The sequence below is a fragment of the Phacochoerus africanus genome, chromosome 4, assembly GCF_016906955.1.
Source record: "Phacochoerus africanus isolate WHEZ1 chromosome 4, ROS_Pafr_v1, whole genome shotgun sequence".
Classification (NCBI taxonomy): Eukaryota; Metazoa; Chordata; class Mammalia; order Artiodactyla; family Suidae; genus Phacochoerus; species Phacochoerus africanus.
The window spans coordinates 9,379,636-9,405,206 of record NC_062547.1 but is presented as its reverse complement, the minus strand read 5'-3'; the positions used below and the strand labels follow the sequence as shown (position 1 = coordinate 9,405,206).

At 46.4% G+C, this 25,571-nt stretch overlaps 1 protein-coding gene across 1 annotated transcript; it reads left to right on the top strand.

The window, feature by feature from the left end:
* Positions 1-20,934: 20,934 nt before the first annotated feature.
* Positions 20,935-24,902, top strand: LOC125123937 (secretoglobin family 1D member 2-like). The gene is made up of 3 exons (XM_047774106.1): positions 20,935-21,036; positions 23,617-23,804; positions 24,493-24,902. Exons 1-3 carry the CDS (start codon positions 20,982-20,984, stop codon positions 24,589-24,591), a joined length of 342 nt encoding a protein of 113 aa, XP_047630062.1. The 5' UTR covers positions 20,935-20,981; the 3' UTR covers positions 24,592-24,902.
* Positions 24,903-25,571: the final 669 nt, after the last annotated feature.

Genomic DNA, 25,571 nt, shown 5'->3' with positions numbered 1-25,571 from the left:
CACCATTGCTCTGATCCCCAAACCAGACAAAGTCACTGCAAGAAAGGAAAACCAGACAATTACTCTCCATGAACATCACAAAAATTCTTTTTAGCAGATGAAACCCAACAAATGTTGTTTTGTTTTGTTTTTTGTCTTTTTAGGGCCGCACCTGAGGCATATGGAGGTTCCTAGTCTAGGGGTTGAATCAGAGCTGTAGCTGCCGGCCTATGTCACAGCAATGCTGGATCCTTAACCCACTGAGCAAGGCCAGGGATTGAACCTGCGTCCCTCATGGATGCCAGTCAGATTTGCTTGCCCTGAGCCACGATGGGAACTCCCTAACGAATGCTTCTTATATAAAAAGGTTACATCTTAACCAAATAGGGTTTATCCCAGCATTGCAAAGTAGGTTTAACATTCGAAAGACAATGTGATTCCCCATATTAATACAAGAGGGAAGGGACTTCCCACTGTGGCTCAGGAGGTTATGAACCCAACTTTGTATCGTGAGGATGGAGGTTCAATCCCTGGCTTTGCTCAGTGGGTTAAGGATCCGATATTGCTGCAAGCTGCAGCATAGGTCACAGATGCAGCTCGGATCTGGCATTGCTGTGGCTGTGGTGCAGGCTGGCAGCTGCAGCTCTGATTTGACCCCTAGCCTGGGAACTTTCGTATGCTGCAGGTGTAGCCCCCCCGCCAAAAAAAAGTACAGGAGAGAAAGCCTGTGATTAAATTCATACATACAGAGTTGGACAATTTAACACTAATTCATGATAAAAGTGTTGAGCAAATCATTTAAAGGGAATTTCCTCAGTTTAAAAAGGCACTTCTACCAGAAAATCGTCAGCAAACATGATGGATGACTGGAGGTATTTCTCCTACTAGCAGGTCCAACACAAGGGTGTCCGCAGTCATTACTGCTGAACATTTTATTGTAGGTTCTGTCTGGTGCAAGAGGGCCAGAAAGAAAAAAAGGTACTTAAAAGGAAGAGTTAAAATTACATTCAGGGAGTTCCTGTTGTGGCTCAGCAGGTGAGGAACCCGACATAGTCTTCGTGAGGATGTGGGTTTGATCCCTGGCCTCACTCAGTGGCTAAAGGATCCAGTGTAGATCACAGATCTACAGATCTGGTGTTGCCGTGGTTGTGATGTAGGCCTGCAGCTGTGACTGTTTTGACCCCTAGCCCAGGAACTTCCATAGGCCGTAGGTGTGTCCTTCCAAAAAAGAAAAAAATAGTTACATCCAGAGATGACTTGTAGAATGTCTGACAGTAACTACAAAAGGATTAATAAGTGAGTTTAGCATGGATGCAGGGTGCAAGATTAATATATGAAAGCCAATTGTATTTCTATACATCTACCTTGCACAATCAGAAGTTGACATTTAAAAACCGTGCAGTTTTGGAGTTCCTGCTGTTGGGGGGTGGGTTATGGATCTGACTGCAGTGGCTCAGGTTGCTATGGAGACGGGGGTTGGACCCCAGCCCCTGGGAACCTCCATATGCCATGGGAGCAGCCCTAGAGATGGCAAAAAGACCAAAAAAAAAAAATTGCTGAGAGAAATTAACTAAGATCTAAAGAGGATATATACAATTTTCATGAATTTTCGGAAACTTTCTTTTTTTGGCCACACCCCAGCATGCAGAAATTCCTGGGCCAGAAATCAAACCTGCACTATAGCTGTGACCCAAGCCACAATTGTGACAACGCTGGATCCTTAACCACTAGGCCACCAGGGAACTCTGGAAACTTTTTTTTTTCTTTTCTTTTTGGCTGCACCCAAGGCATATGGAAGTTCCCGGGCCGGGACTGAATCTCAACCGGAGCTGTGACCTACACCACAGCTGCAGCAATGCTGGATCCCTAACCCACTGCCTCAGGCCAGGGATCAAACTGGGGCCTTCACAGAGTCAAGCTGGATCATTTACCCACTGCGTCACAGTGGGAACTCCCTCAATATTTTCTTTTTTGCTTTTTAGGGCCACACCTGCAGCATATGGAGATTCCCAGGCTAGGGGTCGAATCGGAGCTGTAGCCGCCGGCCTACACCACAGCTCGCGGCAACGCCGGATCCTTAACCCACTGAGCAAGGCCAGGGACAGAATCCAAAACCTCATGGTTCCTAGTCGGATTCGTTAACCACTGTGCCAGGACGGGAACTCCCCAACTTGAGGACTATTACAAAGCTGCAGTAGTCAGGATAGTAGGTGCCGATATAAAGCTAGAGAAATAGATCCAGGGAACAGTGCAGAGTCCAGAAGAGGAACTAAAGACGTATGGTCACTTTGTTTTTGACAAAGGTGCAAAGGCAATTCAGTGTGGAAAGGTTGAGTGTTTTCAACACATTGCCTGGTGACAGTTGGCGATATTACAAATTTTCTAGTCCTACTCACACCATATATCAGATTAATTCTTGAACCATCCTAGGCCTAAATGTAAAAGTGAGAAACATAAAACTAGAAAAAAAAATGGGACAAAAATCTTAGGGTCTCTGTGTTTGGCATAGATTTCTTTCTTTCCTTTCCTTTCCTATGTCACCAAGCCCAGGACATAGCAAAGTTCTAAGTCATTGCAGTGACAACGCATGGATACTAGTTGAGTTCTTAACACTGCACCATCAGGGAACTCCGGGCACAGATATCTCATATATGACACCAAAAGTATGAACTCGAAAAGAAAAAGGAGTTCCCATTGTGGCTCAGTGGGTTAAGAACTCAACTACTATCCGTGAGGATGCTGGTTTGATCCCTGGTCTCCCTCAGTGGGTTAAGGATCCAGGGTTGCCACAAGCTGTGGCGTGACTGTGGCCGTGGTGTAGGCTGGCAGCTGCAGCTCCAATTTGACCCCTAGCCTGGGAACTTCCGTATGCCATGGGTGCAGCCCTAAAAAGACAAAAAAAAAGGAAGGAGGGAAGGGAAAGAAAAAGGGAGGGAGGGAGGGAGGAAAGAAGGAAGAAAGGGTCAATCAAAAATTTTAAATTTTTGCTCTTTCTAAGCCCCTGCTACTCAGCATTTCCCTGCCCCCAAGGGCGGGGTGGTACAAAGAACCCATCCAACCTTATTCCCGGGAACAGTGCTGGGAATGATCTGATGAAGGGACAGGTTCAAGGCTCCCCCTGCTTCAGTAGGATCCATCCACGTGTGCCAATCCTACCCCTCAGAGTAGCGCCCCCTTTCCCCTGCCCTCCGCCCATCTTACCTCCTGGACACTCTTCTCTGGTCAGACCCTGGCTGCGTAGCTGCCCCGTGAGGCTTTCCCCGTCTCCCCCGGTTAAACAAAGGTATAGCTTCTTTCCGGCTCCATCTGGGATGGTCATGCCATGAGCACCCTCTGCAGCTCAGTCTGCTGAGCACCAGTGAACACTGGGTGAGCTCTGCTTGGGCCAGAGCCACAGGCTGGGCTTCCATGATGCCCGCATTCCTCCAGAAGGTTTAGGAAATAAGGGGGAGCAGGCACAAAGGGAAGCTGGCCATCACCTGCCTTCCAAAGGTTTGCAAATTCCACCCAGATCCCAAGTCACTGTCCTGTCTGAGCCGCTTGGAGCTCAATGCTAAGCATCCATAGGGCTGTCAGCAGCACCCAGAACTAGGAACGTCGAGTGCCTTGTGGCCTGAGGCACCTGCTTTGTATCCTTACCGAGGAAGACAACCTTAGCTGTCCCCAACTGGCAAAGTAGAACCATTCCAACCAAATCACCACCAGTCATTTTGAAATTTCTCAAACCAAGCAATCTGTCCCCATGCTAGAAGGCCCACCCCAACCAAAATATTGCTGCGATTCATATCAAAGAGGGATGAACCTAGTTTTTAGGCTTTCGTGGGAGATGCTGTGTCACACAGCAGTCGGTCTGCAGGGCAGCCCAGGCACCAGCCCAGGGGTCCCTCTAGCAGAAGGGCCCTGGCTGCCCCCCACCCCCACCTCCATGGGACCATGGGGTTCTTGGCAGTCAGGGCAAGGAAGGTGTGTTCTCACTGAGTTTATTTCCCATCATTTTCTGTTTCCTAGGACCTTGAGGCTTCAGCTCCTGAAAAGCTGTACCCCGTCCCCCCATCCACATGGGAGAGTGACTCAGGACGATCTGATTTGCTGGGGGTGGGGGGGGCGGGGAGAAGGGGTCTCAGCTTCAGAGATGAGAGCCGAGGCTGAGAAGAACCTAGAAATCCTTCCGCCAGGCCTGGTACAAGTTCACGAACATGCAAATCACTGTGGTTACTATATTGGACCAGTCTCCCTCCAGGGCTCACCCTCTACCCAGAGGGCAGCCCATCAAATTGATCTTGAACCCGGTATAGTAACAGGGTACTTGAACTTGTTCAGCAGGTCAAGGGATTTGCAGTTTATTTCAGTCCTTCCATTCGAATCCAGTGTGTCATATCGTGTAGCAGGCTGAGTTACGGTCTCCCCAAGAGGTCCCTCATTCCAGGAACCTATGGCTACATTACCCTACACAGTAAAGGGACTTTGCCGATATGATTAGGTTAAGGATCTTGGGGTGGGAGATTTTCCTGGATTATCCAGGTACCCAGTGGCTCCCAAGAGACTTCACAAGAGGGGAACAGGAGCATCACGGTCAGAGAGAGATGCACAGACAGAAGAAGAGGTCAGGGATGATGGAAGGGGCTGCACCACTGGCTTTGAAGATGGAGCACAGAGCCACAAGCCGAGGAATGCAGGTAGCTTCTAGACTCTGGAAGGCAAGGAAGTAAATTCTCCGCTAGAGCCTCCGGCAGGAACAGAAGGCTGCCGACCCTGGATTTTTAACCCAGTGAAAGCGAGGTCAGACTTCTGACCTCCAGATAATAATGTCATGCTGCTAAGCTGCTTCGTTTGTGACCATCTGTTACAGGGGCAACAGGAAACTAAGACACGGGAGAAGTGCTGAGTATCGGTTATAGAATGTTAGAAAAATTCCCTGGGGCTGGATCACATCGGGCCTGGGATCCAGGACGGAGCACCGTCTCACCATCACCTACGGGTTTTCTCTCTCCTTAATTCAGATTCAGCAGGTACATCAGTGAGAGCTCAGTCTGGGAGACTGTTCTGTCCTTAACCATGAGCATCCGGCCCAAAGATGCTCACCTCACCTGCCTGCAGCTGGTGAAGGAAGTGGAACCTCTCCGGGACGGCTGGAAGGGACACGGACACCCTCTGGTCCTGTCCTGCAACCCCCACCTGTTCCACGGATGCTCAGCATCCTTTCCAGGCCTCCCTACTCCTCTGTGCCTGTAGCCCTCAACCTCGGTCAAAGCTTGTCTGTCTGCGCTTCCAGGAGTGCAGGCATTTATGAGCAAACGAATGTGACAAGACCCATGAACAGAATGAGCTGTTTCATCCCCTTGATCTTCCTCTTCCACCAAATCCACTCTTCTCCCACACTGGCTGTTAAATGAAAGGCCACAGTGACGGCCTCCTTCCTTTATCATAAACTACGTGGACATCTCCATCCCAAACGTCTAACTTGTGGGACACAAGTTCTTCCGGGAGTGATATTTCTATGGGCCTCAGGGTCACTGGCAATGCTGGATGCCCTCCTAGAAAAGGCTTTGCCCTCTGCCCCCAACTAAAGGGCGCTACATGCTTCTAACCTCCAGGGTTTCTGGGTTTCCCCCACATTTTTTTTTTCCTTTTTTTGGCTGCACTTGCAACATAGGGGATTTCCAAGGCCGGAGATTGAATCTGAGCCGCAGCTGCGACCTACACCATAGCTGTGGCAACACCAGATCCTTAACCTGCTGCACCACAGTGGGAACTCCTCCCCCCTCATTTCATAGTAAATCTGGTACCCAGAGAGAAGGTATAGGATGCAGTGCAAGTCAGATCACACTGGAGTTCCCTTTCCTTTGCTGATGGTTCTTTTCTTTTCTTTTTCTTTTTCTTTTTTTTCCTGTCTTTTTGCCATTTCTAGGGCCGCTCCCGCAGCATATGGAGGTTCCCAGGCTAGGGGTCCAATCGGAGCTGTAGTCACTGGCCTACGCCACAGCCACAGCAAGGAGGGATCCTGGCCGCGTCTGCGACCCACACCACAGCTCACGGCAACGCCGGATCCTTAACCCACTGAGCAAGGGCAGGGACCGAACCGGCAACCTCATGGTTCCTAGTCGGATTCGTTAACTTCTGAGCCACGACGAGAACTCCTGATGGTTCTTTTCTTGAACCTGGACATCTCCTCTTGGTTCCTTTGACTCTTCCTGATCATCTCCAACCCGGACTCGCCCAGGAACGCGTTTCCTTTATCAGTCGTCCTTTGACTGGGGCCTCCCTGCAGTCATGGCCATTCCCGCACAAACCTCCTGCTGAACACATGCTTCATGCCAGGCCCTGTTCCTGGCCCTTTGAACACATCCGTGAAGAAAAGAGAAACATCCCTGCCATCATGATGCTTGTATTTAATGGAGGGGAGCAAAATAATAAGCCAGATAAAGAGGTGAAAATTTAACTATATTAGAAGGTGATAAATACCACAGGGAAAAATAAGGCAGGAGGTAGGGGAGTGGTGTGGTTTGAATTAGGATGACCAGCACCTGAAACTACTGTAATATTGTAAATCAACTATACTTTAACTTTAAAAACTAGGATTCGAGGAGTTCCCGTCGTGACACAGTGGTTGACGAATCCGACTAGGAACCATGAGGTTGCGGGTTCGGTCCCCGCCCTTGCCGTGAGCTGTGGTGTAGGTTGCAGACGCGGCTCGGATCCCACGTAGCTGTGGCTCTGGTGTAGGCTGGCGGCTACAGCTCCGATTAGACCCCTAGCCTGGGAACCTCCATATGCCGTGGGAGTGGCCCTAGAAATGGCAAAGGGACAAAATAAAATGAAATAAAATAAAATAAAATAAAATAAAAACTAGGATTCCAGGAAAGATCTCACAGAGGAGGTAACATTTCAGCCCAAATAAAGGCATGAGTCATCTGGAAGATGAGCATTGCAGGTGGAAGGATGCTCCAGGGTCTAGTAATAGAGTCTCTTTAGTTTTTACATAAATATGTGTTGCCATAAATTATTCTAGGGACCAATATCCCAGAAAGCAACGAATTACATTCCGTTGCCGCCGTACGTGAGATGCTCCAAGGCTGTGGTTCTCAAATATAATTTGGGTCAGGATCACCTAAGCATCTTGATGAAACTGATGGTTGGGCTCACCCCTGGGGTTTCTCATCAGTAGATATGAGGTAAAATCGAAGAAGTTGCATTTCAAACAAGTTCCCAGATGATGCTGGTGTGGGGGACCATATTTTGAGGAGCAATGATCTAAGGCAACCTGCTGTCTCCCCAAGATGCGCCCTGAGAGTCACTGTGTTCCACCTCAAGGCCAAGGTTGGGGCTTGGCCAATTTGAATGGACTAAAGAAACCACTCCTGGAGTTCCCATCGTGGTGCAGCGGAAATGAATCCGACTAGGAACCGTGAGGTCATGGGTTCAGTCCCTGGCCTTGCTCAGTGGGTTAAGGATCTGGCATTGCTGTGAGCTGTGGTGTAGGCTGGCGGCTGTAGCTCTGGCTAGGCCCCTAGCCTGGGAACTTCCATGTGCCATGGGTGATGCCCTAAAAAGCAAAAAGAAAAGCAATCACTCCTACTTATCAACATATTTGAACCTCAGCAAAGTGCTGATGGAAAATTCTTCTCCATTCTGAGGGCTTTTGCCTGGTCAAGTGGGAGATTATATTTTATTAAAGACCCTGTCATCTCTTTCCTTCCCAAGAAATGATGCAGTGTTGGTTTAAACCTCATTTATTTTACTAAGATGTATCCAAGCTTAACAACGTCACCTCTTTTCATTTTCCTTAACTCTTTTCAGCCTACACATCTCGGAAACAGAAAGCTTGATAATTTTCCTCTTTCCTTGCTGACTTAAGCAAGCACAGTCTCTGCTCAATCAATGGTAGATTAATACAATCAAATTGCAGACTAACAAATTCTGCAAGTCATCAGTTCTGCCACCTGCAGGTGGCACCATTTCACCATTTCAATCTGAGGTCTCCCTGAACACTTGCAATATACCATTGGTCGCTAGGGGCGCCTTTCTCTTCTACATGTGGATGCAATGGTCTAAGCGACTGCAAGGAAGTGAACGTTTTGCTTCTGTTTGTATTCGTTCAAAACAACTGACCAGCTCTTCTCCTCTGGACGAAAGAAGGCGACACGTAAACATGCCAGGTGCATTTAACGACTGTCTCTTCAGATTTCACACCCGCGGAGCAGGAGATGAGACATGGAGGGTTCTATGAGCTGATGCAATAATGGCATTTCTGATGTTGTCCTACCTTCTTCCTCTGTTATGACACTGACAAGAGATGTGTGACAGAGCCACACTTCAAGGCAAGAGTTGATGAACAAGGTGAAGGAAACCATCTCGGATGCCCAATGGCCATTTCTGTGTCCTGTACCTTCTTCAGAAGCTCACAGCTTGTAGCAAGAGGTCTGAGCTGCATCCACGTAGGAGGGTGGCTGGCAGGTGGCCTGTGGGAGCAGCAGGTGCATTAACCCACACGTTTGGTGGTGAACCTCAGGGCATAAATCATGTAGGGACAACTGTGCACAGTGGCAAAGGAAGAAGTAATACATGGCTTTGAGGAGTTTATAACATAAAATATGTTGGTGCTTTGGAGTTGCTGTCGTGGCTCAGCAGAAACGAATCCAATGAGTGTCCATGAGGACGCAGGTTCAATCCCTGGCCTTGTTCAGTGGGAAAAGGATCCGGCATTGCCGTGAGCTGTGGTATAGGTTGCAGACGTGGCTTGGATCTTGTATGGCTGTGGCTGTGGTGTAGGTCGGCAGCTACAGCTCTGATTCGACCCCTAGCCTGGGAACTTCCATATGCTGTGGGTGCAGCCCTAAGAAGCAAAAACATATGTGTGTGTGTATGTGTGTGTTTCAAGTACCAGTAGAGATGCTTACAACTTTGGATAAAGACCCAGCGTATAACTTTTTGATACTTCTTAAATGTGTGACATAAAAGGTTAGTGTTAAGTGCATCTTTTAATGAGCAGAGGACTGTCTTTGACTTTGTTATTTATTACTAAAATGAGTCAATTTTATTCATTTCTCCTCTTTATAGATGTAATTTCTCAAAACGCTTATGAAATTGTGGTAGTGATACGACTATTTTTTAATTCTTTTGAGCTATAGGTTAAGTACATTGTTTGACATTGTATTGGATCACTCAATTCATTCTTTTTTTTTCTTTCTTTTTTTTTTTATATCTTTTTAGGGCCACACCTATGACATATGAAGGTTCCCAGGCTAGGGATCTAATCGGAGCTGCAGCTGCCGGCCTACACCACAGCCACAGCAACGCCAAATCCAAGCCACGTCTTCGGCCTACACCACAGCTCATGGCAATGCTGAATCCCCAACCCACTGAGTGAGGCCAGGGGGTCAAACCCGCATCCTCATGGATACTAGTTGGGTTTGTTACCATTAAGCCACAACGGGAACTCCTCAAGTTCATTCTTAATGATTTATTATCCAGGCTAAATTAGGTCCTCCTTTGATTTTACTAAAAGCAAGAAATTATAATCCACTTTTTATAGAAAAAATTTCTGTACCACGAATTTTTTTGTTTACATCTGGAGACGTATATCAGAGTCACTGCTCTGTATGAAGAGGCTGGTGGATGACAGTATGTCTTCCTTCTTCTCCTACTCCTTCTCCTTCTTCTTCTCCTTCTTCTTCTTCTTGGCCACACCCATGGCCTGTGGAAGTTCCTGGGCCAGGGACTGAACCTGCATCACAGCTGCAACCCTGAGCCACAGCAATGACAACGCCAGATTCTTAACCCGCTGAGCCACACAGGAACTCCGACAGTGTCTTCTGTCTTTGGTAAATTGGAGCACGCGTGATTGTGAAAGAGGATGAAGAAACGAGGGCTGGTGTAACCACATGCGTGTATATGGCAGAAGAATATGTCACTGTTACCATCTAGAAGTGATCCCTTAAAAGTTTTCACCCCCCTGGTATGTGTTGACCCATCAGAAGACCAAAATCGCTGGAGTAGCCCTGGGATTTCGACCTCAACCAGAAATGACACATGGGACCAGAATACACTGCTGAAGATGGGAATGCGGAGACCCTGTGTGCCTCGCGGTGGGAATATCAACCCCTGTCCTCCACCCTCCCAAGCCCTACGTCCAATACTCAGTGTTTAGGATGTTAAAAATCACAATAAGAAATCACTTTGACATGATCATAAGTCAAAGCAGGAAGCAATCTCCTCTTAGCTGATAGAAATTCCAGTGGAACTGGAGCGAGATTCTGAAGCACGCTTTGTTAACATGTAAGATTAAAAAAAAAAAAAAAAATCCGCATTGGGAGAGTTAGACTCGGTTCGCTATTTGACTTTGGGAATGAGATGAGTTACTCCGTTTGACTTAGTACAGAATATTTTTTCCCTTTTTGTTACATAGGTGTCAGAGCTGACATTTATGGCCAGACACTGTGCAGCACCTCGGATTCAACCTCTAGCCTGGGAACTTCCATATGCCACAGGCATGTCCGTAAAAAGAGAGAGGAAAAAAAAAAAAAACACTACCATGTAGCCCTGGGAACTATGTCTGGTCACTTATGATGGAGCATGATAATGTGAGAAAAAAGAATATATACATGTATGTGTAACTGGGTCACCATGCTATACAGGAGAAAATTGACAGAACACTGTAAATCAGCTAAAATGGAAAAAATAAAAATCATATATCTTAAAAAAGAAGCTCAGCAAGAGCTAAACAAGGAAAAACAAAACAAACGAACAAAAAAAAAAAGTCCACCTTTCCAAAATTGATATATAAATGTAGTGCACTTGAAACCTGAATTACTTTGGAGTTTAATCAGGAACTAAATGGAATTATTTTAAATTCACATGGAAAAAATATATATGTATATTCACATATATATATATGAAAATAAACAAGAAGATTAGGAAGAACACTGAGGGATCACTTGCTGTGTCAGATAATGAAACTTACTAAAAAAATGTCACCTTGATCCAGATTAGTGTTGGCACAGAAATGACAATTCTGCTGTGGAATACAATAGCTCAGAAGTGGATCCATAGATTAAGAGAGCACAACATACGCGTAAAATACATCACAATTCAGTTCCTGTTGTGCCTTAGCAGGTTATGAACCCAGCTAGTACTCATGAGCATGCAGGTTCGATCCCTGGCCTCTCTCAGTGGATGAAGGATCTGGCGTTCCTGCGAGCTGCTGCAAAGATCACAGATGCAGCTCAGATCTGCTGTGGCTGTGGCTGTGGTGTGGGCCAGCAGCTGCAGCTCCCATTTGACCCCTAGCCTGGGAACTTCCATATGCCACAGGTGCGGCCCTAAAAAGAAAGAAAAAGTGTTACAATTCAGTAGGTAAAAAGAGTATGTACCTTTTGGTCAGACATTACTAATAACCATCAGGAAGAAAGATAACAAGATTTCTACCTCTCACCATATAAACATGTTAACTGGCTTTAAGATTAAAATGTAAGGAATTAGGAGTTTCATGATTTCCCATTGTGGCTCAGCAGGTTAAGAACCCAACAGGGTCCATGAGGATTGCACAGCGTTCGATCCCTGGCCTTGCTCAGTGGTTAAGGATCTGGCATTGCCATAGCTGAGGCATAGGTCACTGGTGCTGATCGGATCTGGTGATGCTGTGGCTGTAGGGTAGGCCAGCATCTGTAACTCTGATTTGACCCCTAGCCCGGGAACTTCTGTATGAGACGGGTGCAGCTGTAAAAAGAAAAAAAAATTTTTTTTTAATTAGGAGTTTCGGTGAAATAGTTGGAGAGGAAGCCAGACCGCATGGGGGTAGGGGTGGGGTCACTGGAAGTTGAAAATCTGGGTCAGTCCCCAGAAGTTTAAGAAGTAAACACTTTCCGGGGTCCTGTGATAACTGCTCCACATGCTGGGCAACTGAATCTGCATGTGTCGTTTCCTGGAATAGCGAACCCTAGAGTAATTGAAGACAACAACAACGAAGAGAATTGTCCAGCCAGACCCTGGAGCATCCCTCCACTCGGAACGCTCATGTCCCAGATGCCTCTTCCCCTCTTCCTCACTTCCTTCCGATCTGGGCTGAAACATTACCTCCTCAGCGAGGCTTTTCCTGTCCACCTGTTTTGGGTTGGTCTCAGCCTGTGGCTAGTGATGCTGGCTAGGAATGCCTGGGGCCCTCACCTGAGTGGCAATGATAATGGAAGGAGACCATCACTATGGAATTTCATTTCATGGGCAACCAGAGCTGGTCCAGAGCACTTGCAAATAACTTCAGCCAACCTGGCTTCCACCTGGTTGCAGTAACGCCCCCTTCCCCAGAAGTCCATGCAGTTCACTTCCCAGCATGCAATGAGATCTGGTCTTCCTCTCTTTTGACCCTGTGCAAGCTGTTAAAGGTTGACACCAGCTTAGATCCTTTTCTTTTTCTTTTTTCTTTTCTTTCTTTTTTTTGGCCTTCCACCAGCGGCATGTGGAAGTCCCCAGGCTAGGGGTTGAATCAGAGCTGCAGCCACTGGCCTACACCACAGCCACAGCAACATGGGATCCAAACTGCATCTGTGACCTACACCATAGCTCAAGGCAACGCCAGATTCTTAGCCCACTGAGCAAGGCCAGGGATCGAACCCACGTCCTCATGGATACAAGTCGGGTTCATTACTGCTGAGCCACAACAGGAACTCCCTAGATCCTTTATATATATGTAATTTTTATAATGATTTTTATTTTTTCCATTATAGCTGATTTGCAGTGTTCTGCCAATTTGCTACTGTACAGCAAGGTGGCCCAGTCCAAGTGACCCAGTCACACATACATGTCTACAATCTTTTTTCTCCCATTACCATGCTCCATCATAAGTGACCAGGCATAGTTCCCAGGGCTACACAGCAGGATCTCATTGTTTATCCCTTCCAAAGGCAGTTGTTGCATCTATTAACCCCAAATTCCCAACCCACCCCACTCCCTTCCCCTCCCCCTTTGCAACTAACAATCTATTGTCCAAGTCCATGATTTTCTTTTCTATGGAAAGGTTCATTTGTGCTGTATTATAGATTCCAGATATAAGTGATATCATATGGGGTTTGTCTTTCTCTTTCTGACTTAATTCACTCAGGATGAGAGTCTCTAATTCCATCCATGTTGCTGCACATGGCATTATTTTGTTCTTTTTTATGACTGAGTAGTATTCCATTGTGTATATATACCACATCTTCTTAATCCAATCATCTGTTGGCAGACATTTGGGTTGTCTCCATGTCTTGGCTATTGTGAATAATGCCTCAATGAACATGCAGGTGCATGTGTCTTTTTTAAGGAAAGTTTTGTCTGGCTATATGTCCAAGAGTGGGGTTGTTGGGTCATGTGGTAGTTCTATGTATGGTTTTCTAAGGTACCTCCATACTGTTTTCCATAGTGGTTATATCAATTTACAGCTAGATCCTTTCTTGATGTAGCTTCATATCATACCCTCCAGGAAGCCTCCCTGAATGTGCCCTGGTTAGGTGGTCACTTTTCACAATTCATTAAGCACCGCCATGGCTAGGCTGCAGTGGGTACCATAGACACTGCACAAGCACTGCAAGAGATGAACCAGAGGCTGACTTTCCACCCTCTTCCCACCCCGTGATCTCCCATCAGTGCCTTTCATTGGAGAACCTCCCAAGATGGCAGCCGGCAAGAGAGTCTGGGATATGAAACTTGCAGGCCTTCATCGGACAGATGAATAAGACAAAGAAAATGTGAAACTAAGAAAAAAGAGACACTATCTGGCACATAGGGATTGAGTCTACAGTCTTGATTTTATTTCTCAGCCTCACAGAGGCCATTCGTCTGACCTATAGGAAAGTGAATAGCTGATAAGACTATTGCCCGTGACATGATCAACATGACTGAATTGGCAAGACTATGTCAACTAACAAGCACATTAGCTTTATTCTTCAGTGTCCGTGTGCTGAGTAAGGCTGGGATATGAAAAATTCCTCTAATATCTGATGCCTTGTGTCTTATATCCAAAAGCAGTAGATCTACAGTGTGCGGGATTTCAGGGATGATGCTAAGGCTACGTGTACAAAAGTGTAGTGGGGATTAATGAGAATCAACCTCCACAAGGAACAAAAGACTTACTGTCCACTTCACTACAAAAGACTGTTTAAAAAGAAAGGTCTTTGTGACAAGTGAAGTACAAGGTTAAGCAAAGTAAATAGTCTCAGTGATCCTACAGAGAGGACAGGCTCAACAGTTTCCTGTTCCTGAGGTTATTTGGCCACCTTCTTTGTGCCCTTCTTCCAGAATTCTTTTTTTTTTTTTTAATAGAGAACTACATTCAATCTGTCATGGGTGCCCCCTTTCTTCTCAAGGAGAAAGACGGAGAAGGTCTGTGATTTTCATCACCATAAGTGGCCGCTGTGTTTGCTGAGGATTCAGACGTCCCAGCCTGGGAGGGTCCTTTGATGGGGTTGTGACTTGCTGTCCTCGGGGCTCTCCTGCACCTGTAGGGCTGACCTACAACGAGGAAGAAGCATGTACCTCAAGGACATGCCAGCTCACCTGATCGACGAGGGAGGGTCAGGAAGAGTTGTTAGCACCGGGCTCTCCTGCTGCCAGGTGGCTCTCCCTCTGGAATTGTTTTAGGTGACATCCGTTCCCCAGGTAGAACAGATTGTATTGGGACAGTGCCTCACCTGGGTCCAAGAGTCTTGACTTCTGCTGAAAAGGAACTTAGGATGGAAGGAATGTCCTTGACATTCAAGGGTCTTCTAGTGAAAACCGTCAGAGTACCACCTGGAAATCTCATGGGCCCATGAGATCGTATAGGTGCCGTGTCCCACGGCCCATTTACATGCTGCCTGGATGGTTCTTATGTCATTGAGAGGGCTTTAGGCCACTTTAGGCTTGTTTCTTGTAATTTTGTTAGTGCTTGATTTGCCGCTAGATTTGTGTATGATCTTGCCAGAGCTGTGGGGTTGGGATATGTGATTTAAACTGATGTTGAAGACTTTGCATATTTGTTGGAAAAATTGTCTTAGTCTTTTTTTTAAAAAAAAGATATATAATTCCCTCAAAGAGAACATACTCTATACAAGAGTAAGTGAAGTAACACATCCACAACAGGTGGATCTGGGTAGCAACAGGTGTTCTTCTGGTGGACATGTCATTACACGTTTTTCTGTAAGTTTGACGTTGATTTCAAATGGATGCAACTAGAGATTCTCGTACGAAGTGAAGTAAGTCAGAAAGAGAAAGACAATACCATATGATACCACTTATATGTGGAATCTAAAATATGGCACAAATGAACCTATCTACAGAACAGAAACAGACTCACAGACATGGAGACTCACAGACTTGCGGTTGCCAGGGGGAGAGGGGTCAGATGGACTGGGAGTTTGAGGTTAGTAGATGCAAACTATTACATTTAGAGTGGATGAGCAATGAGGTCCTACTGTATAGCACAGGGAACTCCATCCCATCTCTTGGGATAGAACATGATGGAAGATAATATGAGAAAAAGAATGTATGACTGAGTCACTCTGCTGTACAGCAGAAATTGGCACAACATGGTAAATCAACCATACTTTAATTCTTTGAAATGGTATCCAGGGAGAGTCATGATACAGCTGGGTTGTTGGAGAGTCTGCTGATGACAGATGGTGTCATCAGCAGACGTCAGGGTGCAATGGGAGGAAGCGTCCCCAAACTCGAGGTTGTGTCTCAACTGGCGCCTGGGCTGGATTCTCAGCACTATGGACAGCGCACGTAGCCCGGGGCACACAATGCATAAGTGTTATGGCGAATTCAGGAGCAACCCAGGCATGTCTGATATTTTCCTACCTTCTTCTTCCTAGGGTATGACACGGAAGAGAGATTTAGACAACACGGGGTTATCACTTCATGGTGGGCAAGGGTAAGGAGACTGTCTCTGGTGCCCAATGGCCTTTTCTGAATCGTGGGCTCTGTGGCTCACAGATGCGGCCGGAAGTCTGAGCTGCATTAGGTGTAGGAGGCTAGGAAGGAGTGGCTACATCACTCAACACGTTCCTTTAAAGAACCTCAGGGCATAAATATCATAGGCTCAACAATGCAGAAAGGCAAGGAAAGAAGGAATAAAACGGCTTCAAGGAGTTTGTAAGATAAGGTGTGTTGGTGATTTGGGGACCAGAAGAGGAGCCTGCAGCTTTGGTCAAAGACCAGACATTTATTTCAATTTCTGGCTATTTTTAAAATACAGGATGGAAACTGTTATTGATAAATACCTTTCTTCGGGGGAGGGGCCTTAAGTTTCTTCATTGGTATAATTAGGGTACTGATGACTTCTAAGCTATCTCTTGATTCTAAGGCTCTGGGTGCAGATTAAAGTGAGAAGTAAGCTGCCCATCGCCCATTGCATTAGTATTATAATAATAATAATACATCTATCTATCTATCTATCTATCTTTGGATGCACCCGCAGCATAAAGTTCCCCAGCCGCAGCAGTGACTCCAGCCACAGCAGTGACGACATCAGATCCCCAACCCACTGAGCCAGCAGGGGACTCCAAATGTCTATCTTAAACAGCTGGATGTGACCTTTTTAATTTTATACATCCGTGGACAATATCATTTATTGCCAAAATGGGACAATTTTGTTTATGTTTCTCATCTTCATAGAAGTAAATTCTGAAAATACCTGTCACATCAATGTGCAGATATGGAAAGAATGAGCTTATGGTGGGGATGTCCCTTGATTCTTTGAATTCCTCTGGAGGATGGGCTAAAAATGACATAGTAAACTACCACTCAGCATTATTCTTTTTTTTCCCCCCTTGTTAGGGCCACACCCGAGGCATATGGATGTTCCCAGGCTAGGGATCAATTCAGAGCTGCAGCTGCCAGCCTACACCACGGCCACAGCAACGCAAGATCCGAGCCGCATCTGTGACCTACACCACAGCTCACGGCAACCCTGGATCCTTAACCCACTGAGCGAGGCCAGGGGTCAACCCCACATCCTCTTGAATAATAGTTGGGTTCTTAACCCACTGAGCCACAGTGGGAACTCCAACTTGGCATTATTCTTAATCATTTATCGGCGCTGGCTAAATGAGGTCCTTCTTTGATTTTATCCTAAGCAAGGAATCAGAAATCAATTTCTATAGAAAAAAAAATTGTGTACCACAAAATGTTACTTTACATCATTCTTTTGGCATCTAGAGATTGTACCTGCAGAGTCGGTGCTCTGTAAGAGCTGATGGATGAAGTGTATGTCCTCTGTCTTTGTAAATCTTTGTGAAAAAGCAAGAGTGTTTATCAGAAGGGAGATGGGACTTGACAACGAGCATAAGCACAGGATACTATGTTGTAAAAGTGTCTGTGGGCATCATGGTTCAGAGGTGATCCATTAAATATTTCTATCCCCCATGCGACTATTAACCAGTTAGAAATTTAATCCCTGGAGAATTGCCAGGGTTTCAACCTCAGCCAAAAGGACAGGCGTGACCAGAACATCCTGCTAAGGACATGAGTCCCTGTGCGTCTTGGCCTAAATAACCTGTCCCCACCCACCACCTTCCTACGTCCTCATTCCAATCGCCAGTCTTGAGGATATTAAAACAACAGGTGCTTAGAACTGGCCATAAAACAATTAGTGATTGAAAAGCAATGAGCCCTTCTTCCCTGAGAGAAATTTGTGGAACCAGAGCCAAATTCTGAAGCACACAGTGTTGATATTTAGGATGAGTTTGTAAATTTGCCACTGGCAGGGTCAATTAGATTCAGTTTGATGTTTGACTTTGGGAGTGGGGTGATTTATTTTGTTTGACTTAGTGCTTATATTTTTTTTTTCCTTTTTGTGGCACAAGTGTCATAGCTAATATTTGCTCCCAGACGCTGTGCTGGGCATTCTTTTCCTGTATTCATTCATTTCTCCTAAGACAAAGCCTACAAGGTAGGCAGTATTTCATTCCTCTTGTTTTACAGATGGGGAACCTGAGGCTGGAAGGGTGAGCACCTTGCTGGTGTCCCCACAAGCAGAAAGTGTCAGAGCTGGGCTTGAACCCAGGGAACCTGGGGCCAAAGTTGGGCTGCACCCACTATTCGATAAGTGAATATATGTTCTAATTTTGAACAGCACTTCAGAATTCAAGTCAATGTCAAAGTGATCCAATAGGGTTCTGATGGGGGCTAGACTGAAATCGTAGAATCCTTTGAGAGCAATTGGCTTCTTTAAATTTTCTAATATTTCCTTCAGGAACAAGGTGTGTGCCCCTGGGTTTTTAAAAAATTTTTTTTTACTGAAGCATCATAGTTGATTTACAACGTTGTGCTCATTTCTGCTCTGCAGCAAAGTAACCCAGGCGTCTATATATATTTTCTTCTCATATTATCTTCCACCATGTTCTATACCAAAAGATTGGATGTAGTTCCTTGTACTATATAGTAGGGTCTCATTGCCTTTTTTTTTAAGATTCTTTTTTATTTCTGTGAGTAAAGTTTCATGATTTTATCCCTAAAAGTTTGCATGTTTCCATATACATACATGGGCCACACCTGTGGCATATGGAAGTTCCTGGGCAAGGGATCAAATTTGAGCTGGGGCTTTGACCTACACCATGGCTGTGGCAATGCCGGATCCTTAACCCACTGCATCATAGTGGGAACTCCTATGTATATTTCAATATATTTTCATTGCTGCTATTTGTTGCCAGTGGTATCATTTTTTCCATTATGTCATATAATAGCAATAGCAGGTTTATAGGAAAGCAATTACTGTTTATAGGCTTATAGCGCTTTCAGCTACATAGTGAACTTTTACCAGTTGTAATAGTTTTTTCAGTAGATTATCTTAGACTTCCTGAGTGTTGATCAACTATCTCTACATAGTGACTGATTCGCTAATTCTTTTTTTTATTTGGTATTTTTCTCTAGTTTGAAGAGAATGTTTTAAACAAGATGTGTCCCTTTGTTTTTTTGTTGTTGTTGTTGTCTTTTTTTTTAGGGCCGCACCTGTGGCATATGGAGGGTCCCAGGCTAGGGGTCGAATTGGAGCCATAGCTGCCAAGCCTACGCCAGAGCCACAGCAACGCAGGATCCGAGCCGTGTCTGCAACCTACACCACAGCTCCCGGCAGTGCCGGATCCTTAACCCACTGAGCAAGGCCAGGGATCGAACCTGCAACCTCATGGTTTCTAGTCGGATTCGCTAACCACTGAGCCACAACAGGAACTCCTATTTTTAAGTTTTTGAGGAATCTCCAGTCTATTTTCCTTAGCAGATCCACAATTTTACATGCCTGCCCAAAATGCGCAGGTGTTCCTGTTTCTCCACCTCTTTGTTAACCCTTTTTTTTTTTCTTCCTGCCTTCCTTTCTTTCTCTCCTTCCTTCTCTCTTCCCTCCCTCTCTTTTTTCTATCTCTTCTCGTTCACTCCCTCTCTCTCTCCCCCTCAGTAGCCATCATACAGGTTATGCAAAAACCTCAAGATTTTGACCTGAGGTCAGAAACCTGGCTTGAAAGCCCTGGGGCCAAAAAAAATCTCAATGTATCTCGCCTCTCCCATCCATTCTGCCACCGTTGCCAACAAGGTACAACGGAAGGACCTGAATCGGCTCGTCCTGCCTCTCCAGTCACACACCTTCCCTGTTCTACCGCGTGTTCCTCTATGTTTCAGGTAACCTGGGGACCTGACACTCCCCAGTGAGCCGCTTGGTGTGAGCTGTCTTATCATCCCTCCTTCTCCTTCCTAGGGATCCCTCCTGCAAACATTCCTTCACGTCAAAATCCTATCGTTTCTTTCTTCTTCTTTTTTTTTTCTTTTTACAGTCACACCTGCAGCATATGGAAGCTCCCAGGCTAGGGGTCCAAGCAGACCTGCAGCTGCCAGCCTACACCACAGCCACAGCAACGCCAGATCCGAGCTGCATCTGTGACCTACACCACCACTCACGGCAACACTGGATCCTTAACGCACTGAGCGAGGCCGGGGATCGAACCCATATCCTCACGGACACCATGTTGGGTTCTTAACCCGCTAAGCCAAGACAGGAACTCCAGAATCCCGTCTTATCTTGAATGCCCCTCAAATACGCTTCCCCATAGGAGCAGCGTGACTCCCCAATGGCTTCACTCAGAATCGACGATGCCTCTGCCTGTGTTTCCACGTGCCCTCTGCACGTGACGGGGGAGAGACAGAGCACGAGCCTCTGTGGGCGTCTCCTCTGCTAGGACCCTGGAGTGACTCAGAAGGTGTGATCCTCCTATTTGACAAGGAAAACTGAAGAGGAGATGCTTTTTTTTTTTTTTTAATCAATTTTGAGCTTGATTTGACAACTTCTTTGATATGTTTGGAAACATTAGAGTAGAAAAGTAGTAGTTGGGGAGGCAGTCGTCCTTTCTGCACGGTTTTCTCTTGGGATCCTGAACACCACTGATTTTTACAAGTGTCACTGTGACCCTTTTCACAAGTGTCGCTGTGCTACTAAACCTTCTCCCTCAGCTGTCCCAAGGGAAGCCTGGCAGAGCAGGCATCATTTGACACTAAAGATGTACCCTAATCAAGGAGGTGATTTGGTCACTCCTCTTCAATCATTTGTTCAAAGAATATGTGCTTATCCTTTTCTCTGTGCCAGGCATGATGCTGTGTAAAGATGGGCAAAAGCAGGCGTCCAGTGGTCGTATGTGTGTGTGTGTGTGTGTGTGTGTGTGTGTGTGTGTGTGTGTGTGTGTGTGCACTCATATCCATGAACTGATTATACATTTGGAGAACTCTACCTCAGTTTTTGCTGCAAAGGAGAGAGGTGCAGGGTGCCAGCAATGCCTACAAGTAGGACTCTGACTGAGTCGTTGGAGACTGTGACATTGGTGGATGGCATCAGTCCTGAGCAAGGAAGGTAGGGCTGGAAGCCAGACCTTGCCACTGGCCACGTGCCTGTGTGGGCAGGACCAACAGAGCTCTCCAGGTACAAGTAGCCCTGGGCTCCCCAAGCTCCTGAGTCCAGCTCCTAATTGCTTATCGTTCACTAAGGCTGAACACTCAAAGCAAAATAAACCATGAGGCTGTCCCTGACGGTCCTGCTGGTCACTTTGGCCCTTTGCTGCTACGAGGGTGAGTATCTTTTCTCATCAGTCCAGCACTGGTCCTGGTGAGTACCTTTCTCTAGGTACTTTCACTAGGTGAACTTATTTGGGGCAGACTGGGAACAGATCAGAATCCAAACCTCTTCCTTTACTTGAGAGCGAGTCTCTCAAAAGCCCAGCCCTCATTTGATCGATTCCCAATACTCTGGAAATTTTACCAAAAAAAAAAAAAATCGTTGCAGTTAACTTTTAAAGGGCTCCCTCCTTGTCTGTGATCTGGTTTTTCAGAAGCAGCCTAACGTTATAAGATCCGGTTGCAAATCACGGCTCTGCCACTTATCAACTCTTTGACCTTGAACAAAATGCTTAATCTCTCCAAGTCTCCTCTCATCACTGGGTTTACCAGTGCCCACCAAGAGTAGTTTAGGAAAATGGTGTGGGTGTGGCATGTCAAGAGGCCAGCTCTGGCTCTCAGGCTGATACCTAGTAGTTATCAGATGTTCTCCTTCCTAGAATTTCTTAGTGACAGTTGAGACCACAGCCTTTTAAATGCATAGATTTAGACTCCTAAAATGTTCCAGCTGGAAGGGCTTGGGGAGAGCTTTTGGTTCAAGAAGAGCAAATAGTCTCTGAATCTCTGAGTACTAAATATTCACCTGGGCTCTGCAAATAAGCAGCGCTCAATCTATCTACAAGCACTACCAGTTTCTAGGAGTACTGCCGGTAACTGCAGTAGAACTAGTGTAAGCATTCAAGCCACAAACTTCTTTTTCCACAATCATTCCAGCCATTTTGTTTATCACTACTTTTGCAGGCCTTCCTGCCCTCAACACTGACCACAGTTTTTGAGTGTTTCTCTTTAATCTGACTACTTATTTATTTATTTAGTCTTTTTAGGGCCGTGCCTGTGGCATATGGAGGTTCCCAGGCTAGGGGTTGAATCGGAGCTACAGCTGCCAGCCTACGCCACAGGCACAGCAAGGCCAGATCTGAGCTGTGTCTGCGACCTACACCACATCTCACGGCAACGCCGGATCCTTAACCCACTGAGCGAGGACAGGGATCGAACCCTCAACCTCTTGGTTCCTAGTCAGATTCATTTCCACTGTGCCACGATGGGAACTCCTATCTGACTTTTTAAATGTCCCTCTTTCCCCTTTGATCTTACCCTTTCAGATTTTCTGCCAAGTCTGATGTCTTATCAGGGGTCAGAGCAGAGCCTGGTACATCTCAGGCTTCAGGGCAGTTGCCAAGACATAGGGGGATGGAGAGCCCAGACCAGGAGAAGTGGTTCCTTACTGGTCTCAGCACCATTCCAGTGGGGTCTGGAATGACCCCCGGTTCCCACCTCTCACCCTCTCTAGGAATCCTCTTTTGCAGAATAAAAGAGCCAATCACAACTTGGCAGATGAGCTTCAAATGTGTTCAAATTGATTAGATTTTTGGCTTTTTTGCTATGTTTGCGTCCAATAACATAGTCCTATACTTTTTTTTTTTTTTTTTAAGGACCAAACCTGTGGCATATAGAAGGAAGTTCCCAGGCTAGAGGCCGAATCAAAGCTGTAACTACTGGCCTATACCACAGCCACATCAACACGGGACCCAAGCCGCATCTGTGATCTACACCACAGCTCACGGCAACGCCAGATCCTTAACCCACTGAGCGAGGCCAGAGATCAAACCTGCATCACATCCAGTCGGGTTTGTTAACCGCTGAGCCACGACAGGAACTCCCAGTCTTATTCTTTTTTCTTTTCATTGTATTGAGCCAAAAGTAACAGTCTTGGGTTAATTTCGCTCTACAGCAAAATGACACCGTTATACATACATATTCTTTTCCGTTAGCTTTCATCACAGGATATTGAATATAGTTCCTTGTGCTATAGAGTCAGATCTTGTTGTTTATCGTTTGCCTCTGCAAACCCTCAACTCCCAGTCTTTCCCTCCCTCACACCCCCCACCCCCTGCCCACTTGGCAACCACAAGTCTGCTCTCTTTATCTGACTCTGTTTTTGTTTCACAGACTGTTTGGTTTATGTTATATTTTAGACTCCACATATAAGTGCTGTCATATGGGAGTTATCGTTCTCTCTCAGACTTGCTTTGCTTAGTCTTATACTTTAATTTAGGCTCAAAATAGCATCTGCCGTCATAGAGATAGCTTAGTTAATGCCTCTCCGGATTTATTCACCCTGCTCCGATCTCTGGGAAGACCTGACTCTACCATTTGCTAGAAAACGCAATTCGTAAAATCATCTCTTTCCTACATCCCAGACAAAATCAGGTGTCACTAGACTGACAGGCAAAAACTTAATTTTCTGAAGGGAAAAATGGATTTCAGCAAACCGAGGGAGAGCCTTGCGAAGTAGTGGGTGTGGTTTGAAAACGATCAAAACCGAACTCGGAATCAGGAAACTGGTTTCTAGTCCTGGCTGAGGGGGTGCTCGCTCTGGGATCTCGAGGAAGTCACAGCTCCAGGGTCCTGCACTGCCACTGGCACAATCAAGGGGATGAGACCCCTGGGGATCCTGTCTGGTTCTGACTCGGGGAGCCGTGGGAGGAAAGCGACTTCCTTTGCATCAGTTGGTTCTCTTTGTTTCTGCTTCAGCCCATGGGATTGCCTGTCCGGCCCTCGTTAATGAACTTTCAGGCTTCCTCTGGAAGCCTGACGCACTCTACAGGCCAGAATTGGAGTTATTTGGTGCACCCCCAGAAGCTGTTGAAGCCAAGATGGAAGTGAAGCAGTGTGCAAATGACATGTCCCTTAAAACGAAAACTCTGCTTACGAAAGCACTGGTAATTTCTTCCTTCTTCCTACATAGAGGCTTCTGCTCAGCTCACATCCACGGAGGAGCTCTCGTGCTCTTCTGACGGGGGCCACCTGCCACCTGCCTCTTGCCTCACTGCTGATCGGGGACCCCTGGCCACAAGGTGGACGATAGCATCCCACCTGCTGGGCTGTGCAGAGCCTCTGGGCGAGTTCTTCTTGGGGTCACCTCCCTGGAGGACTCAAGCGGTCAGGTTGAGTTTCCAGACTGTGAGTCTGGGGAATCTCCTGAGAGCAATATTTCCCGACTCTCCTGCCACGCCTGTCCCCATCCTCCACCTCGTGTCCCCTATGGAGTGAAAAGGTAGAGTCCTCTGTAATGGCACAGCAGAGACCAGAATGCCTGGACTGCTCTGTCCAGCCGTCACCTTTTTCCTCCCAGTGGGAACTGGAGCCCTGCTCTTGGGGGACCATCTCAGGATTTAGGTGCCGTTCTGTGGAAACGGTTCTTTCCTGATTTGCAGGCTTCGCCCTGATCATACTGGGTCTGTATCATTGGCCATGCATGCTAGGTTCCCGCCTTCGGCCGGTCCATTTGCCTTTTGCTGGCTGAAAGGTCTCTGGCCGCTTGCTTGTGAATGAGAGTCTGTGCTAGTGTGTCATCTTCGGCCCCAACCTGAATGACCTTCTCTTTCATTCTTTCCTTTTCTATTTCAGGTGGAGATACTAGTGAAGAAGTGTGGTTCCGAAGAAACCACACTAAAAACACAATTCCCGGATTTCTCTTTGGAGCTCAGTGGAAGCGTGTTTAAGTAGCATCCATAAAGATGCAGGTTCGATCCCTGGCCTCTCTCAATGGGTTAAGGATCGGATGTTGCCGTGAGCTGTGGTGTAGGTCTCAGACAAGGCTCGGATCTGGTGTTGCTGTGGTTGTGGTGCAGGCCAGTGGCTACAGCTCGGATTCGACCCCTAGGCTGGGAACCTCCATATGCCACGGGTGCAGCATGAAAAAGACCAAGAAAAAAAAAAAAAAAGCTATTCCCCATCTCTAAATGATCACCTGATCTTCTCTGGAAAATGTAAAGGTTTCAGCGTCTTGCTCAATAAATTACTTTCCCTTCTCTCTATTTGTCTGGTTATTATCTAACCACTTCTGACTTTGCATTGCACTGGTTTTCATCATGAAGTGTCCAGCCAGTGGGTGTTGTCCCCGGTACACCTTAGAGAGCCAAGGTCCAGTTAGCCATGGCGACCTGAGGTGCAGGGCACAGGTCATGAATCATCCTGCATCAACAGATGTCCCATCCATGTCACCATGACTGAAAGGATGGCTAAGGGTAAAAAGCCGATAAAACTTTCCTATTACTGGTCTTGACCTGAGGGATACCCACACCCTGTCTGGCAAATCTAATGGCTCCCCACCAGCAGCATCCTTCAGCTTTGGTCCTCGCCCTAACTGCCACCTGCCTGCCTGGTGCCCTTTCCTTCGCCGTGGTTTCAATCCTGTGAATTGTCCCGTGAAATTCATTTTCCATCTACTTCTCAATTCTTAGTGACTCCTCAGGGTTCGACCATCAGTTAACTCTTTTTCTCTTTTCTCTTTTTTTTTTTGTCTTTTTGCCTAAGAATTCAGAATCATCTTCTCTCCCCATCTCAAAATTTGTAACTTTATCACATCTGCAACCCCCCCCCCTTTTTTTAACCATGGAAGGACACTGGTACAGTTTCCAGGGATTAAGGCATGGATATCAGGCCCTCCTGCTGTGGCTCAGCAGGTTAAGAACCTGACTAGTATC